Genomic DNA, 19365 nt, shown 5'->3' with positions numbered 1-19365 from the left:
GACAGAGGTATATATTCCCCCCCCCCCCCCCCCCGTCCCCTCCAGAAAAAAAAAAAAAAAAGGCAGCTGATGAGAAGGAAAAGGATGGGGCAATGACAGGTGTACGTTTCAGAGATGCACAATACTCTACTGTTCTGGCTTTATCTAAACACACACAAACACTATTATGTGTTCTTCAAATGGATTTTACTGTATATAAAGGGTTAGATGTAATTACATCATGATAACACTCAACATACAGGAGGAAGCTTTATAAACTACAATGCAACCATCATTATAATGCATTGCTATTTCTCATAACGCAGATCTTAAACCCAAATTTTGTCTTACTATATCAGAGCTAAGCATTAGTTATTATATCATTCTCTGGTGTCAGTGTATATGACATGGTTACCAGCCGTCCCAAAGATAAGACCAAATTCTTAATGATGCATCCTAGATATTTCGTTACTCTGGGAATGTCAATAATTTCATTGACCAATGATGTAATGATGAGGGTTATTCAGACCTGATCGGTCCTCTGCGAATTTGCAGAGGTCCACGATCAGATAGCCGCCGCCCAGAGTGAAAGCCCGCCCTGTGCAAGTCAGCGTACGCCGTGTGAAAATCTCAGCGTTCGCCGGTCAGTTGCAAATCTGTTCGCAACTCACTCACCATCGAATGATTTTTCCAGTGTGTGCAGTCTGTGCGTAGCCCAGGACCTACTCCTACAGTGCGATAGAATAAGGCTGATCGGGCCGGAGCTGACGTCACCCAACCTCTCTGAGAACGCTAGGGAATTTCTGCGTTCTCCTGACACTCCCAGAAAGCGGCCAGTTACCACCCCCAAACACCCGCTTCCTGTCAATCAACTAAGCGCATGCCTAGCGATCAAAAAAGTCGCTAGATTTTTTCTCTGTTTGGCCTCGCGCATGCGTACAATGATCCATACGCATACGCAGTCGATTGATAATCGCCTGGCTTGCAAATTTGCACAACAGCGATCAGCTCTGGATAACTCCCTATGTTCCCCCTTTGCCACATGTTACATACACTTCTTACCGTACAGCCCTCTCCCATTGGCTTTAGAACTTACAGTTTATTAAAGAGCAGCATTTCAGAGAGGAGAAAGCCTGTTGTAGTGAGATGCAGTAAGGGTAATGTGATGGTGATTGCAGTGTTGTAGAGTCTGCTGGGACAGTACTGTGTTGGGAAGCATCGGGGTGAATTTAATGAGCAGTAATTTGTTAAAATCTGCAATTTTCTGGGATTTTTGCAGCGGTATTTAAAATGGAGATTTTTTTTAAAGGCAAAACCAGGCCAAATGCCAAAGATCTGTGATGTTGGTAAATCGCTGTTCATTACATTTCCCCCGCTGCCTTCTTAGCAGAATGGCCCTCATTCTGAGTTGATCGCAGCAGCAAGAAAGTTAGCAATTGGGCAAAACCATGTGCACTGCAGGAGGGGTAGATATAACATGTGTAGAGAGAGTTAGATTTGGGTGGGGTGTGTTCAATCTGCAATCTAATTTGCAGTGTAAAAATAAAGCAGCCAGTATTTACCCTGCACAGAAACAAAATAACTCACCCAAATCTAACTCTCTCTGCACATGATATATCTGCTTCCCCTGCAGTGCACATGGTTTTGCCCAATTGCTAACTTTCTTGCTGCTGCGATCAACTCAGAATGAGGGCCAATGTTCCTGAAACCTATCTCAAATTGTATATCTTGAGTGAGATGATCAAGGCAGATACTAGGTATATACTTTATAACTGATAAACCACAAATCAAGGACTCGGCACAAGGAAATACATCTTACATGTATATAAGACTCTCATTGGCTGGTTCACAGGTGTCTGGGGGCGGGCTTAGGAGGAGAGGGAATCCTTATGCAGTCCCTGATTCTGCACAGTGGTTGTGGTGCACAGCACCGCTGCCAATCCTAGACACATGCCAGCACATATATTGCATACATCTACCGATGTATGCATGCCAGAGCACGTCCGTGCAAACATGAATTAGGCCCTGAGGGGGACATTTACTAAGCAGTGATAAGAGCGGAGAAGTGACCCAGTGGAGAAGTTGCCCCATCAACCAATCGCAGCTCTGTATAATTTTATGGTATGCAAATTCTAGATGTTACTTCAGTGCTGATTGGTTGCCATGGGCAACTTATCCACTGGCTCACTTCTCTGCTCTTATCACTGCTTAGTAAATGTCCCTCTAAGTTCCCTATCTGTGCATCTGATAATGCAGGCTCATCCTACCACTGTTCTAGTGTCCGCAGATGAAACCAATCCATTGCTAGGTGCATGGGATCCAACAAAACCAGACTTCCCTTAACCTACACACAACTTGTACGGAGGGGAAGCAGTTAGCTTCCCGATGGACGGGATCCCGGCAGTTGATATACTGACACCAGGATCCCGAAGGACTACACAATCTCAGCGTCTAGAACAGACGCCACACTGGCTACTGGCGTCACAAAACCGACAGCCGGAATCCCGAACGTCCATTACATCTGCCCAACCTTCAGTGCAACATGGTTTTGCCCAATTGCTTACTTTTTTGGTTTGCTAAAAACCTGAATAAGCCCCAATATCCTTTACTATGGAGACATAGGGGTAAATTTACTAAGGTGGGAGATTTTTAGAACTGGTGATGTTGCCCATGGCAACCAATCAGATTCTACTTACCATTTATCTAGCTGCTTCTAGCAGATAATAGATATAATCTGATTGGTTGCTATGGGCAACATCACCAGTTCTAAAAATCTCCCACCTTAGTAAATTTACCCCATAGTCTTGTCTTGTAAGACAAAATTTCCTCCCAAAATGGCTGCACTCACAAAGCATGTATAGCTATACGATATGCACACAATATATTGCTGCAGGAAATGTACAGCATCTGTAATATGTTTTAGACATCACTGAAAAGGATCACAAATCTGGGATTTTTTTTGTTGGAAGTTGAAATTGTTTGTTTGCATTTATTTTCAGTCATTTGCAGAATATTGTGGAAGATGTAAGAAGGACCCTTCATTCGTTTAAGACATTGCTGGAACATAGATCTCACATCATTAGAGCTGTAAATTATTATGGTAAACTAGTTAAAGTAGTCGCACTTGCTTATTTTGCATATATTGATAAAATGTATTAATTTCCCAAATAAGTTATTACATGATTTACATCCTACCTTAACACTTTTATATTGAGTATCTACTCCCAAAACAAATATATGTATTTCCCTAGAGTCCAGTTTCCTAGGTTTGAGGCAGCACTTGATAATTGCTTAGTGGTACTCAGTGTTACCCATCTCTTCAACGGAAAGCAAAGCACGAAAACCAATGAAATTGTATCAACTGTATTTATTTTGGTCTGATGGGTCTATTTTGTGATTGGGGCCTGGCGCGTCCTTCATAATTTACACCCACAACCAGGTTACACTCTTGAGCGACTGAGCCAGATCCGTAGCAAAATGGCCAAAGTTCCCTGTGCCAGTAAGTGCACTGTTCAAAGAAGGGCTCTATTCAAAGGAAACATGGCTGCTCCCTGTCAGTCAATAAAGCGATTTTGAGAGAAAGAGTGAAATGAGGAATATATCACTTTCATATCATATATATCATATAGCATATATCACTTTTCCTTCAAATACAAAGCTTGATATAAAAAGACACAAAGCTTCAAATACTACACAGAGATCAATTTTTCAGATACCAGTCACAATAAAAATAGATTATCTTCTGCGGAATGGAGATCCAGATAGAGACAATTTCAGGAGCAGCTTGACAGTGGATTCGGAGCCAGATAATCCATCACAATGTTGTTTCATCACATGTCTGATATTCATCTGCAGTGTATGGGGATAATCAGATTATTGGGCCTTTTTGTACTTCTGGAAACATCATAGAATAATAGCTGACGAAAGTCTAACACAAAGAAAATTCCAATTAAATATATGTATGGAGCCAAAGACACTGAGCCATGGGCAAATCTACGGCCATGATACGGAATCAGTATGATTTATCGGCGGGTGGGATGCCAGCTGTCCATATCCCGACAGTGGCATCCCGCCCTCCAGAATGATGGCAGCGGGCGAGCGCAAAGGGTCCCCTTGCGGGCTCAGTGGCTCGCTCCGCTCGCCACAGGATCTATTCCCATTCTGTGGGTATTGTGGACTTTTTTATCGATACCCGCGATAAAAAAGATAATTGAATATCGTCACTTTAGATGGGAGATCGGTTGGGATATAACAATTGAATATCACCCATTGTGTGGCCAATTTGCTTCAGAATGCACCAATCCTGTTGAAATGCTACTGTATGCCTAAACCCAAATGGAAAACGCAATGAAATCATCAGAGACATTTTGTTTTATGCTGTTAGCATGTTGATACCTGGCAAAATGCTAGAAGGAAAGCAAAAGACAGAGTACATAACAATATCTGTAGATATACTGGATGTGGATGGTGGAAGTTGCATCATTGCCATCCACATTGTTATACAGGAAGTGTTTCTGCAGCCATGGTTGCAGTAAGTAAACACTTCTGCAGTTCTCCAGAGTCCTATTGTTATTTGCACACAGACCACTTTACAATAACTAAGGGGTTATGTATCAAGCCTCCTTTTTTTTTTTTACTTAAATAGTGCGCAAACTGCAGTTTCAGCATGATTTTAGTATCAGGATCATGTAAAAGATGTCTCCTGCTAAAAGCTAATTAGCGCTTCAGACTGCAATCTCCATCTCCAGAATTCTCAATTGGGACTGCGGCCTGGACCCTATGAACCAAGATGGCCATGTAGGTAATGCCATCTGCAGACTGTTTTCTGCCAATGGAGGCATTCTTATGGATGACGGATCCCTCCCTCGCGTCTCCATTCTTCTTCAATGTCTTTCTGGAAATTATATTGCTGCACATCTGTGGTGTCAGATGATGATGAGGAAATATGAAATACTGCACTTTTAATCCGGGATGGAATCTGTAGGGAGAGCATGTTCTCACAAACGCTGTCTCTGCCACATAATGTTAATGCACTGTAGTGAATGTTGAGAAAAACATATGATACGGAACAAAAAATAATAGTGCACTGTCCTGATTATTGATACATAGATCTGTAAGATAAGACATTTCTGTGCTATATAGTAATGATGATATAGAGTAAACTTGCCTGATGTTCCTAGTTCCCCATCCAGCAGGTCTTCTTCCTCTTCATCTACCTTCTTTAAGACCAAAGCAAAGAATACTGCAAATCCCACCACCTGGAAGTGACACACAAGTGACTTGTACAGAGAGAGTATATGTGCAGGAGACAAATGTGAAGGTCAACATATCAGATTAAGTTGTAAGAGGAATGGGCATGAGACACTGAGGAGACCTTTATATTATCCCCTAACCTTCAGAGGCTGCAGAATGAAGATGCTCTGAAAGAGAGACAGAGCCATGGAGATGATCCATCGGATAGAGCTCTGCTTTCCGTAGAGGAACCCGTACATCATGGTGAAATAGGTAGACACAACACTTATGGAGATAAGCAGGGACCACCCAATCAGCAAGAACCACCACGGCAGCCTCTTCCTTTTTATTTCCTGCTTTTGTGGGGGCCTGTAAGTGTGAAAAGTCTCAGATCAACTATGTTACACTGTCTGCAATCACAGGACTACATTTACTTCAGGGTCTGAGTAATCCCTGCAGCCTACTCCCACCAGTGCTATGAGGCCGGCATGTTTGCAAACTTCCGTCCATCCTGGGCCTACTTTTGCCAATGTTCTCCACCTACTGTCATCCACATGGAATAATCTATTCCTGTGAGCTGTTATAGTCCTAGTGGCTGGAGAGTATTTGGGAGCTGAAAGCTGGAAGTAGTATCTGTACTTCCTGCTTACAGCTTATTAGCATCAACCCTCCAACCTCAAATGTAGGTGTAGAACTTTTGAGGAAATATTTGAGATACTGACAGATTTTTATGGAGTTATTTTTAGTTTTTGGACTGACACATATTGAAAATCAGTCATGGCGTAGTATAAACACATTTATAATAACCCGTTCATCACCAATTCCTACTCACAGCTATAGAATCAGTAACCTATCTCAGCACTGCTTCCCTGAACAAACCTACCTCTCCAACCCTACTTCAGGAGTCATGCTCACCACCTACAATGGCACATAGCTTCTGAATCCCTATCCTTCATGAGTTTAAATGACTATCAAGTCTCCTTGGAACACATACTGTATTTGTGAGTGAAGGCTTCATTTCAAGTTGGGACTTAAACCTCCCATAGTCAAGTAAGGGAATATGAAAGCTGGTTTACATTACTGAAAGCTTTAAATAAATTTCCTCCCATCAGTTAGAGAATATGAAAGTAATTACAGAACTCTAGAACTGTAAGGATTACATTGTTGACTTAGGGGCTCACCTTCTTGCAGGCAACGAAGGCACAGACTTGTCCAAGACATGCAGCAGTCGTTGCAGCACTGCAATTAACTCATCATATTGTTGATTGTCTGGGGTCTGCTGGCTTCTCAGCTGCTGGAGATCATAGAACACTTTTCTGAGCTTTCGAGAGACATAGTGTGCGCAGAACAAGGCGTGTAACTCATCGTTGGGGAGCTGAGCCAGTGGAACCGAGATTGCCAAGACTGAAGAAGAATGACAAGAGTCATTAATAGTAGGGTCCAGCTGTACATCAAGGTGGAGTTTGTGCTTTACAAAGTAGCACCTTCTGATGTACTATCTCACCTCTCTTTAAAGGACTTACAACAAAGACCCCTCTTCCCATTTAGCCTTCAGAATTTCATTACAATTTTTGCTGACTGCCACTTGGGATATTTGTTAAATAATGATAACTATAAACATGATACAGTGCTAACTAGTTCTGTTAAAATAGTTTTGACCAATATAATCTATAAAATCACAAAGGAAGTGATGTGACTTACGTCCAGGTGTTATCTGGTTCCGTAGGAGGTTTGAGATTGTCTGTAGGAGAATGGTAAAATTTCCATTTGATTCTTGGCTCAGGTCCACCTCTAGGTTATTCCAGGATGTTTGGCTGAGAGTCCACACTATGCCCGACAGGTCCTAGCAACGAAAGGCCTGAATGAAAATGGAGTGTGCACTGTGAAGAGGGGAGAAGTGGAAACAGAAGGAGCGGAGGAGGGTTATGGACGTCTCATGTTGGTGATTGTACCAATGCAAGTGACATAAGCGGCAGATGTGGAGGAATGGGGCTCCAGTCTACTGTGTGCCTGTGTGGACACCAACTAATGTAATGAGGATTTACCACATTGTTCCTGTCAAACCTCAAGTAGTTTGTAGTATGTAGTCTCACCTCCAGAACTGTGTCAATATTTAGTTGGCGGGTCGGACACTTTTTGGCATCAGAAATTTGTCTGCATTTCTTAGTTTTGGCCTTTGAGGTTCCACTCTCCTTTGGTCGAGTGTTTCGAAAGATGTAGATGATGAGCAAGTTGACGGGAAACATGAGAAGAGCACTTTCAAAAGCGATCATGATGTCCTTCCACGTCAGGATAAAACTACCTGCAGAACACCAGGGTCAAACGCAGATGCTCCTTATTAGAGTACAACCATTTGACATGAAGGAAAAAATTGGGCTCAGAGGAAAGCAACTCACCCACGCTAATCAATACTGGATACTTGGCCTGAGGCATCTCCCAGAACATGAGATTAATGACAATTGTACAGAGTAGAAGACACATGCAGCAGGAGACTTTCTGAACACGGGTGAACACACTACGGGCTGAGTGATTCAGGACAGAAATCCAGATATGATCATCACGCAAACCCCTTATAGTTCTCTTCAAAAATATATTCCTTACAAAACAGAAACATGAGATGTGACATAAGAAATAAAACTCCAATGTGGCTTCTCATTGTGGCTCACAGATCACGACTGACTGTTTCTTCAGATGTTATGTACATATAGATATGCTCACAGAGTTCTATTTGAAATATTATCATCTTTAAACAGTGCTACTGATGCACTCTGGGAACCCTTGGAATTTCAACAGAGCCTGGCACAACCCGCTCGTGATGTCACACAACAATACCGGGGTGGATGCCAGGGGCATCAGAGGGGCATGCATTGCAAGGCGCTCCATAATGTCTGAGCTAGTGCCACTGAGGCAGTGAGTGACCACTCATGCTTGGGCCCAGTGGACACTGAGGAGCCCAGATTACCCCAACTCATTTGTATGTGGGATTTTTAAAATAGGGAGGTGGTTAAAAGAGTTCCAAAGCAGTATCTTGTCTAGGGCCCCTTAGGGTCTAAATAAGGGTTCACATCAAGTTAAAATGGCATTTGGCGAAGTGGTCAAGTGAAAACATCCAAAAAGCAATTGTGATATCCCCATGACATTTAAAATAAGTCCAGCAGCTGAAATAAATTCTGACAACTCCTTCCTAGTAAGCTGGTTACCTGAAACTTTTTAACTCTTGGTCCTCAGCAGACGTGAAGGTCTTGCTCAGGGAGTCTCCTCTGGGTGGCTTGGAGAGCCATGTGTTACACATAAAGTGCCAGGACCTCTTTAGCTGGACATCCTGAACAGTAACTTGGGCAACGTACCTGGTACATGGAAGATACGAATGAGACACAAACATCACCTCTCCCATCAACGGCTTGAAACTACCAACCACACACACTCTAATGTTGTCATCTCACCAGCTTGTGTGAGACCCTGTACCATCATGACTGAGTGTGATGCTTTTCAGGTCACCCAGAGGAAATGGCACAGACAGGGAGAAGATATCTGCATTCCCCTTTTTGAAGACTTCATGCCTGCTATCTGACAGCAGGATAGGGCCAAAATGATCATGTAAGCCACAGAGCGACAGACACACCTGTGGAGAAAGGTGATTATCAGTGATGGTCTGTGCATCAGTGCTCACGCTAGCCTTAAACCTGTACCCTCACCTTAGCGCTGGTACCTGCACCCTGTCTGTGCCCTGTACACACTGTAATGATGTAGCGGTATAACCCACAAGGATCATTATCGCGAGGCACAATAACCCGTCTCTGTGGGTATAAAAAAAATAAAATGGAGAGATATGATTATGATTAACATTGAGATAAATAAATAACATACTCTTCTGCTGTCAATAGGAAAAATTATTTTTGATAAGCCAGGGGACACATTTACATACAGTATATACCAGTGGTTCTCAAACTTTTTTGAATTACGGCGCCCTAGAGTATCAAAATTTTGTTTGCGGCACCACTAGGCCAAAAGTTTCTTATTGAGAAATTTAGAAAGAAATATTAAATGACGTAAATTGTGTTTTATATGTCATCCTTCGGTTCCATTGTGTGGTGAGGGACAGGATTTGCTTTTGTTTGTCCATATATTTTAAGATTGGCAGCCACCAGCACTGGATTTGCCTATTACATTGAACATAATTAATTTGAATTGGTCCTGGACCACCAATCCAAGGCACCTCTGAAAGTGTCCCGCGGCACTCGAGGGTGCCACAGCACACAGTTTGAGAATCCACTGGTATATATATATATATATATATATATATATATATATATATATAAATAAACTAAGAATGACATTTGTTTTTGACATTTTGGGACCACAAGAACCACAGACATGGCCCAAACCCTGGTGGTGTATGTATTTTTTATTTTCCTCAAAGATTTTTGTTTACTATTATCTTTCTACAGTTCACATGACACTGGGATGGGAATTACTCATTGGGGGCGGGACTCAACGGAGACATGCCTGTGATAGGCAGGCTGGAAGCCAATCAAATGAGCTCCCATAGATCTGGTTTTGCAGATCACCACTAATTGCTTTGCAGACAGTTATTTAATTGCCTGCTGACAACTAATATCTGATTTCTGTTGCATTTTTAGAGAGTTTTGGATCATTTATTTGTATCCCCATAGTCAGAGCCAGGCTGGGACTTTACGGCAAACTTTTGCAACCTATTTACATGTCTGAGACAACTCCCCCTTCCCTCCCAGCAAATCCTCCTTAAATATCTAATGTCACAGGCAGGACTCCCAAGAGAAATCCTGGGCCCCGGTACAACAACTTTCTGGGCCCCCGCCTTCCCGGAGGAGGTGTGACCACATCAGGCAGGGGTTATGGCCTCGCCTCTTTGGGGCGTGTCTAGCACATGAGAAGCACCCACTCACAGGAGTATGGCATGCCTCCCATCCAGGGCAGTAGAGAGCCCTTCTGGGCCCAGGTACTTTTCAGGGGGCATGGCCTAATCACAGGAGGTGTATTCCTGGACCCCCACTGGGCCCCTCCATCAGACCTGGGCCCAGGTAATTTGTACCCTCCCCCTCCCCCCTCTCTCGGCACCACTGGTCACAGGGGAGCCTGAATCAGATTTGGTGGCTAATGCCTATGCAGCTGTGATTTTAAAGCTACGGAACTGCAAGGCAACACAAGTGCAGCAGCCGACCAGAAAAGAACAGAGACGCCCACCTGAGCCATCGCAACATCTCAGCAACTGTGCACTTCATCGCAACTGCCACGCAGATGCGTGGGACATTGATTTCCTGAGTTTGTCTATGGTGTCGCAGAATCACCACGGGATATTTTCGAGCTCGAAAACGGTTGCAACACGCCTGCGTTTTTATACCAACTCCCTACTACCGCCCGTAAATGGTCCCTTCCTCTCATACACTTTGCTCGCCGTGAGCGGCATCACAAAGGTACATGGCGTGTGCCCAGTGTGATCGCGACTCATGCGCAGTTGGCTGATAATAGCTCCATTGCGTACACATAGCATTATTATCGCATCTATATCAAGCCCAGGGAGCGCAATGAGAGCCTCAGGAGGGCATGTGATTGGTGGCTCTACTACTGACCCTGCAGTAGTGGGAGCGAAATGTAGAGAGTACAGTAAGAGTGTAGGAGGATGTGTTGCTATGGGGATATGATGGTGTTGCTGCAGAGGAGAGGAATGTGTTGATATGGGAGAAAGGGGGAATGTGTTGCTACACGGGACGGCCATACCCACGTACTGGCGCCTTCTGCTTTGCTGTACTGCACATACTTCTCTCTCCATGGGGACCTTTGAACAATGACGCATGGCCTTTTCCACATTGATTATGTTACTCTTTGACATTGGTCTAAAGGTGGGTACACACTGATAGATATATCTGCAGATCAATTGATCTGCAGATATATCTATGGACGGATCGGGCAGTGTGCTGTGCATACACACTGCCCGATCCGTCGGGGACTGACGTCATTAACTGGGCGGGCGTGTACACACGCCCGCCCAGTTCAGCTGTCAATCACCGCCAGCTGCTGCAGCATGTGTACGGGCGGCCAGCTGGTCACCCGTACACACACAGCGATATATCAGTAGATATATTGGCCATCGGCTGTGCTGCAGGGCCGACGCGATATGTCTGTGAACGATGGAGTTCACAGACATATCGCCCATACACACTGGCCGACGGACCCGTGATATATCGGCCGTTCAATAGAACGGCCGATATATATCGGCCAGTGTGTACGGGCCTTAAGAATTGATATTCAGAGTCCGATGATTTGCAAATACTCATGCGCGAAAAAAACTCCTACAGCGCCTGCATTACACAGAGAGACGCACAAGTTGCTGTTGTGATGGGGACAGACAGTATCACAAATTGCTCAGCAAAGTGATGGCATTGCTGGGCAGTGACTGGGAGGTGGCCTTTAAAAAAGTGCTACACCTGGCGCTTCAGGAAGGCACAATCCACATGACAATAAAATAGAAAATATATGTTTTATTAATATAAAAATCAAGTATAAAAATACAAATAATACTCCCAGGAGCTAATTAGTCACAGCTAGTATACACAATAATAGCACAGAGCATTTCTTGTAACATTAATTGCGATGTATGTCTAATGTTACTATAGTATCACACAGTCTCAATAATTGTAAATGTCCAATACAGGGCAATGGCAGATTATACTGTATAGTCCTTAATCATTCTTAATAAACTCACATGTGTGGTTCATTAGGATACTCGGCTCCTTACTTGTGATTAATCCACAGTAATATCCTGTGTGTAAATAGAGACTCCATACCTGTGACACTGTACGGTGGGGGTCTGATAACTTGAGACTCATTAGCACGGTCCCAGCAGAGATAACCCCATATCACACTATCCCCTGCGGGTGTGTGAAGATGGTCGCTAACGCTAGAAAGCGTACTGGGGAATTCAGAGGTACCTTGCTGTAAAGCCTGTGAGCGTGGTCCCCGTTGTCAAAGTCGGAAAAATATCATGCTGCACGTTGCCATATATTCACCTCATGCGCTTGTCCGCTGCACGTGCACATTCTCTCCCGTGCGTGCGGATACTCGCAGCTGCGTAATGGAGCTTCTACGGCCGTGCGCATTGGCGCATGGTATGTGCATTTACGGTAGAGTTTGTGTGCGTCTAGCGGGCGACTCAATCGTTACTTAGTAAATCCAAATAGTATGTTTTATAGGTAATGTTCCCCTTAATAATAACTGTAAGTTTGTTTATTGTAACTGGTCCCTGGACAGAGGAATTCCTCTTTGCATGATACGAAGGGTCAGACAGGGTTTGAGCAGTGGTGTTTGGTACCTAACTAAAGAACATTTTATTAGAAACAATCCGGTGCTGGTTAGGTAAAGATTAATCGCTCCTGCGTATAGTTATGTCTATTAGTAGTTTCTGGACATTTACTATATTTGCAGTTCATTATCCATGCGGCGGGAATTCTGAGATTCTCTCCCACCTGAGCAGTTTGATATAGTCACAGCCCACCTGTTCAAACTAACCTATGACCTTTTGTTATAATGCGAGGAGACATTCCTGTGTCCAATGAACAATAAGATTGTAGGGCCCTTTGTAGTACACTGTATGTTGTGTATATAAGGGTCACTGTCCCCAGACCGGCCAGTACTCTCTCTCATCAACATTTATCTCTGATAATTGGAGGACTGGATCCGGTTGCGCCAGCGAGTGTTCCCCGTATGGTATGTTTCTCTGTGGCCACTTTGTTACCCAAAACAATATTACAGGAATTTACACCTGGCGCTGTCACCTTACAAGGTGAAAGCAGCTAGTCTCGGGAGACTGATCCCAGTTCTCCCAAAGATATATAGAAAAGAATCAAAGAAATGAGACAGCGCTATTCACTTTGTATAGAACTTTTTTTGTTCACTTTTTTATATATATGTAAAAATACAGCATAAAAATATACAATATCAAAATATACAGTGCAAATTTTATACAATAGCACCGGCCGGTACTGGTATTAATCTATTTAGGAATTAATAATTATTAAAAACATCTGCTATACCAAAGCTAGATATTTCCACAATGAAACAGCTTTTTAACACCTGTGATAAAGGACTCTATGTCCCTTTAAAGAGAGTTCTTATTTATAGAGTCACTGTATCACAGTGGTTAATCAGTAAACAAATAAATCAATCTCTCAATATAATATCAACACGATGTCAATCCGCTACAGCAATTTATCAATATTGTTGTCGTAGTTATAGATATTGATTCATCCTAGCAAGCAATATGTTAAACCATTTAAAAATGTGATCAGCGACCCAATGTCAATTTATAATCAGCTGTTTTACGATCTATCCAGCAAGGTGTAATTATCAAATATGTCACTTTCTTTGTAATGGTTAGAGTCCATATAATTCAACACAGTCACCTGTTATAAATTGGTATGGTTAAACCCACTGATGGATCTCTTTTATGATGATTACCGTCCATACATATTAATCAATTTTGGTTGTTACGATCTGTAAGGTAGTTGATAATTCCGTTGTTAAATGTTTGATTAAATGAAAAAACGGCTCCTTGACATATAATTGAGAGTTAATACTTGATCAGTATTAGTTAGAAATTCAGCTGCTATTATGGATACAGATATATATTGTAGCTGTTTATACTCAGAGGGTCCCAAATTTCACCTAGAGTACCGTGTATTAAGTACTCAGAAATGTACCTTTCCTCAAAATGCTGTAGGCATGGCAGCCGCTCCAACGAGGATTAGTGGTGATAGGGATCTATGCTGCACTCTCCGGTATTGAGCTTCTCTCCTTAGTATAGCTTGAATATCAGACACACTTCAAGCAGCTTCAGCGGCAGCTGTATATAATGCTGCTCGTCCCAGCATCAGCCTCTACTTTCCGCTCTACATTCCACAGCGTATGCTGTGGAATAGAGAGCGGAAAGTAGAGGCTGATGCTGGGACGAGCAGCATTATATACAGCTGCCGCTGAAGCTGCTTGAAGTGTGTCTGATATTCAAGCTATACTAAGGAGAGAAGCTCAATACCGGAGAGTGCTGCATAGATCCCTATCACCACTAATCCTCGTTGGAGCGGCTGCCATGCCTACAGCATTTTGAGGAAAGGTACATTTCTGAGTACTTAATACACGGTACTCTAGGTGAAATTTGGGACCCTCTGAGTATAAACAGCTACAATATATATCTGTATCCATAATAGCAGCTGAATTTCTAACTAATACTGATCAAGTATTAACTCTCAATTATATGTCAAGGAGCCGTTTTTTCATTTAATCAAACATTTAACAACGGAATTATCAACTACCTTACAGATCGTAACAACCAAAATTGATTAATATGTATGGACGGTAATCATCATAAAAGAGATCCATCAGTGGGTTTAACCATACCAATTTATAACAGGTGACTGTGTTGAATTATATGGACTCTAACCATTACAAAGAAAGTGACATATTTGATAATTACACCTTGCTGGATAGATCGTAAAACAGCTGATTATAAATTGACATTGGGTCGCTGATCACATTTTTAAATAGTTTAACATATTGCTTGCTAGGATGAATCAATATCTATAACTACGACAACAATATTGATAAATTGCTGTAGCGGATTGACATCGTGTTGATATTATATTGAGAGATTGATTTATTTGTTTACTGATTAACCACTGTGATACAGTGACTCTATAAATAAGAACTCTCTTTAAAGGGACATAGAGTCCTTTATCAGAGGTGTTAAAAAGCTGTTTCATTGTGGAAATATCTAGCTTTGGTATAGCAGATGTTTTTAATAATTATTAATTCCTAAATAGATTAATACCAGTATTGGCCGGTGCTATTGTATAAAATTTGCACTGTATATTTTGATATTGTATATTTTTATGCTGTATTTTTACATATATATAAAAAAGTGAACAAAAAAGGTTCTATACAAAGTGAATAGCGCTGTCTCATTTCTTTGATTCTTGTCACTTTGTTACCCGTTTTAATGTTAGCCATTCATTCTTAGTCTATGTATTTGTGTTTGCGATCGTTCGCTGATGTGTATATTTCTGTTTAGTTATTCTGTTAGATACTTATGTTAGCCTGTAGTGTATGAACTGTTAACTGTTATTTTTCCCTTTTACTTAGCTAAATATTGTTAGTAAAGGTGTTGGAACCTTAGCCAGGTACTGTGTGTTTATTACATAGCTGAGGGTAATCGGAGCGTCTCAATCGCTCAAACAGCTAGCTTACAGACCGAGGTTAAACAGTTATATCATTGTAGTATCACAACACTAAGAATTACAGTATAAGTATACTCTGTGTAAGGTTTAAAAGGTTATTATCTGTGTGTACGCTCGCTGTGTGTATCCAGTACTCACAGCGCAGCGTGTGTACGTAACTTGCGTACCACGTGCGAGGTCTTTGTACGCAAATAGCGTACGAAGTGCGTAGCACGTGCACGAGGGACAGCGGCCATTACGGCTTCACGATATTAGTAAATAGCTTGTGTTCTAAGGTAAATAATCAGCTTTATCAATTGGTGCCTCGTCCGTCCTCCACATATCCGCACTAGCGAACACAGACTTTATCTATCAGCAAAGGGTGGGAAAGTAGTATCCCTTCGTATCCGTATTAGTGGTGAGTGATACAGTAGTGCTGGCTTGATAAGCGTCTGTTTCGCTACGCTGTAGGAGTGCTGGTGGAATCCGGAACCGGAAGGTAAGAACAATACGCTATTATCTTATAAAACTGTTTATTTCTGTTTTGCGTACGCACACACGCACGCACGCACACATCTGCATTGTTGCGGCTCATTCTCTTGTTGCCATTAGAATCGATTATTAGAGACGTGCTGAGGAAATCTGGTGCTATTTAGTTGAGATTATAAAGGATAATTTTTAAGGGAATAATTGTAAAGGACACGCACACAGCATAGCAAATACTGTGTGGTGTACGGTAAGCGATTACAGTTGAACATCGTTTACATTTATAGAAGCGTGTTAGTTGCGTTGCTGTGGGCATATCTGGACTTTGTGCATACGTGTCTCGGGCAACGTGCGAGATTACGTACGCAACACAAAGCATACGCACGTAGCGTGTTTACGCAACGGAGCGTACGGATACGCCCACCGAGACTCAAATCACACGATAACATTGTTTTAGTGGGGGCGGTATAGTATAGCCACCTGATAATAGCACAGGTTTGTTCAGTTTTCCAAAAAGCTTAGTTAAAAGAGAACCTTTTTCTATTGCAATACTCAGGGATTGGACTTCTGCCTGTATGAAAGGAATTTCTGTACAGAAAGATCAGTGTGTATATGAGTGAGTAGGAGTGAGTGTGGAAATAAAGGTATTATTTTGTGAACCCAGAAATCGGGATCCCGTCGGAGACCACATCAGGTGAGTGGACACTTGGTGGCGTGGGACTGGCTTGCCCGCGTTAACATTATACAAGGTAAAAGGAGCAAGTAGTATCCGCAGACAAAAGGACTGCGAAGGTTTAAGCGCAGCCCGGGGGGTTTTGCGTAGCACCCATATAGACAAGTTGAGCTCCGGCTGAAGGTTTCACAGCCTAAACAACCGATTCCGTTGGTCATACAGCGTATAAATATTAAGTTACTTATGCGCAGTGTGACTGGACCGCACGTAATTGTGTGCAGTAGTTTGTTACCTTGATACCCATTAAAATTTACTGTGGGATCATAAACGCTATTTGTACATTCTAACGTGATTTGTGTAGGTTTTTGTTATTTTAAGGGAGTTTCGCTGTTCACTCAGGAAATCTCCAACAACCAATACTTACTGGGGAGGGTAGCATACTCCCACACGCCCCAGTAAATAGAGGTTACAAAAAGATCCCGCAAATTGGGTACGTCCAGTGGTGGGCACATTGCTGGAACTCGTATTGGCCAATTGGGGCGTAAAGTGAGTGAAGGCACTAGTTGAACTTTCACCGTCGCCTTACCGCGGGCAACTTGGTTTGTTTTGTAAGAATTCGCTGAGACAGCAATATCTGCAAACAATGGGGGCCAATTGCTCAAAGAAGGGACGTCCAACAAGGGTTCACGTTGGTATTTGTTGGCCCAAAGGGTCAGCACGGTATATAATGTGTGAAAAATACGGATCACACACACAGGTATTTTGCAAAGAATGGGAACGAATGACAGAGGATGATGGGGAGCAGTTTCCCCGGGTAGGCAGTTTGAACCATGAGGTATTGCAGAATCTAAGAAAAAGGATAGGTCTAATAAAATCTGCAAAGCAGAGGATTAGACATTATGATTGTTTACAGGTATGGCAACAGGAAAGTGAAATACAACAGGAATTAGCTCAGAAAGCAAATTCAAATCCTGGTAGGAGTCTGATAGCAACGGCACCACCACCGTATATAGTAGGGGAAAAAGTGGCTGCAGAGAATGACATGCGGGTGTACGATAAGGGTGCATTTAACCAATGTAGTAGTGATAAGAATAAAATGAAAGTTAATGCAAATGTTGATACTAACGCTAACCCATGCAAGTTGTATCCCATTTTAAACTTATTCTGGCAGTCTGCACAGTTGGCTATGTAGCGGTCTACATCCCTTGCTAATCCTAACCACATGAAATGCTGCCTGAGCAGGGCTAGTGTTCTCCCTTTTCCCCGGTGATCGGTACCACCTGACCCATGGGCTTGAGCTAGGAACCGACCCCGATATTCAGGTGGGACTACCAGCCTGTACCTATGATTTGTGCTGGACACTGTATACAGTAATCCATCCACCCACGCACAATCCTCTACCACCCCTCTCTCAACTGACATATCTGCTAAACGCTGCATGCCCTCTAGTTCTGGATCTAGCAACTGAGCTTCCTGAAGTCTAAACTTTTCTTCCCCCACCAGGACTAACCCACCCTCAGGATGGTTTTGGCTACTCACCCTCAGAGGCCCGGAGATAGAAAAAATAGGCTGCTGGTACCTGGTTGTCGCTGGTGTGCAGGGGTGGAAGTCCTTCCTCTGCCTGTTGCTATCCCTTCCACTGGCTACAACATTGCAAGTGGCACATACCCTCCTCGCCTCTGGCGCATCAGGGTGGTAGTGTTTGTTTTCCCGGGGGTGGCTCCTGCCAACAACCCCCATGGGTGATGAATGGTCGTATTGACCTTTCTTTCTGGGACACTCCCGACGGAGATGCCCCCCTTGTCCACATCGGTGGCACCGCTTCCAGATTTGTCTGAAGTGTGGTATATCTGATCCTCGATGGCTGGGTCTCCTTGGCCCCTGATTCAGCACACTTTCCGGCTTTCTCTGCGGTGGTGGCTTCCACTTGGACACCCAATCTTGAAGGCTGGGTAAAATCTCAAGCATCCTTGCTTTTACTGGCTCTAGCCCTTTCTTTTGGATCCACCGACCAAGGACTTCCTGCAGTTCTTGACAAAGCGGGTCAGAGTCATAGCTTACACTGTGCCCTGCTGACTGGCCTGCGGTGTGGGTGTTCCGTACAGTCATTGCAATCTTAGGAAGCCCTATTGGCTGCTCCTGGAACAGTATAGCAAGGTCTGAGGGTTCCTGTAATGTCTGCTGCTCAGGCAGTGAAGTGGTATAGTAACTCACCCCAGTTTCCTTGGACCATTCTCCTACCACATCTGGGAAGTTCTCCTGACTTTCCTTAATAAAGTCCACCTCAGATGGTTTTGCAAATAGCATGCCCCCATCACTCAGCACCAATATACGGGGTTGCTCCTGGTCCACACCCAACTTCCTTGCTTCCTGGATCTCTGCTACATATGTCCCGACTTGGGCAACTTCCATACTCCTTGCAAGACTTGCCTTCTTAGCGGATAGTTAATTTTCACTCCAATGCTGCTTTCTGGGCTCATTGGTTGGTGTCTGAATGATCCCACCGCTGCCGCCAAAAGTGAAGATACGGGGTTCTTCTAATCACTCAGACACAGAGCCGATGAAACCAAAGTGATGGTTTATTTCTCACAGCACACAGGAATAGATAATTCACAGGAAACAGAAGTAAATATAGCCCAGAAACATCAGCTTTATCACCGTTGTCACAGTACCGGCCGGCCACTGGGAAGCAGATAGTGTGTAGCCCTGGCTCTAGTCGCTGCAGCGCACCCAGGTGCGGTGGGCACCCCT

The 19365-nt window shown here is 43.2% G+C and overlaps 1 protein-coding gene across 1 annotated transcript in view; it reads right to left on the bottom strand.

Annotated features, from left to right (window-relative positions):
• Positions 1-19026, bottom strand: part of LOC134968757 (polycystin-1-like protein 2) — a 41856-nt gene extending 22830 nt beyond the window's left edge. Inside the window, exons 1-9 of the mRNA XM_063944249.1 lie at positions 18283-19026; positions 8655-8833; positions 8412-8558; positions 7608-7807; positions 7305-7513; positions 6913-7054; positions 6393-6615; positions 5373-5580; positions 5147-5237 (exon numbers count right to left, since the gene is read on the bottom strand). Coding sequence (XP_063800319.1) covers positions 5147-5237; positions 5373-5580; positions 6393-6615; positions 6913-7054; positions 7305-7513; positions 7608-7807; positions 8412-8558; positions 8655-8833; positions 18283-19026 — 2143 coding nt within the window. The remainder of the gene's footprint in view (positions 1-5146; positions 5238-5372; positions 5581-6392; positions 6616-6912; positions 7055-7304; positions 7514-7607; positions 7808-8411; positions 8559-8654; positions 8834-18282) is intronic.
• Between the last annotated feature and the right edge of the window lie 339 nt (positions 19027-19365).

The sequence above is a fragment of the Pseudophryne corroboree genome, chromosome 11 (assembly GCF_028390025.1).
Source record: "Pseudophryne corroboree isolate aPseCor3 chromosome 11, aPseCor3.hap2, whole genome shotgun sequence".
NCBI classification, from domain to species: Eukaryota; Metazoa; Chordata; class Amphibia; order Anura; family Myobatrachidae; genus Pseudophryne; species Pseudophryne corroboree.
Note: the sequence above shows the minus strand (reverse complement) of the source record. Positions and strands in the feature narration are given on the sequence as shown.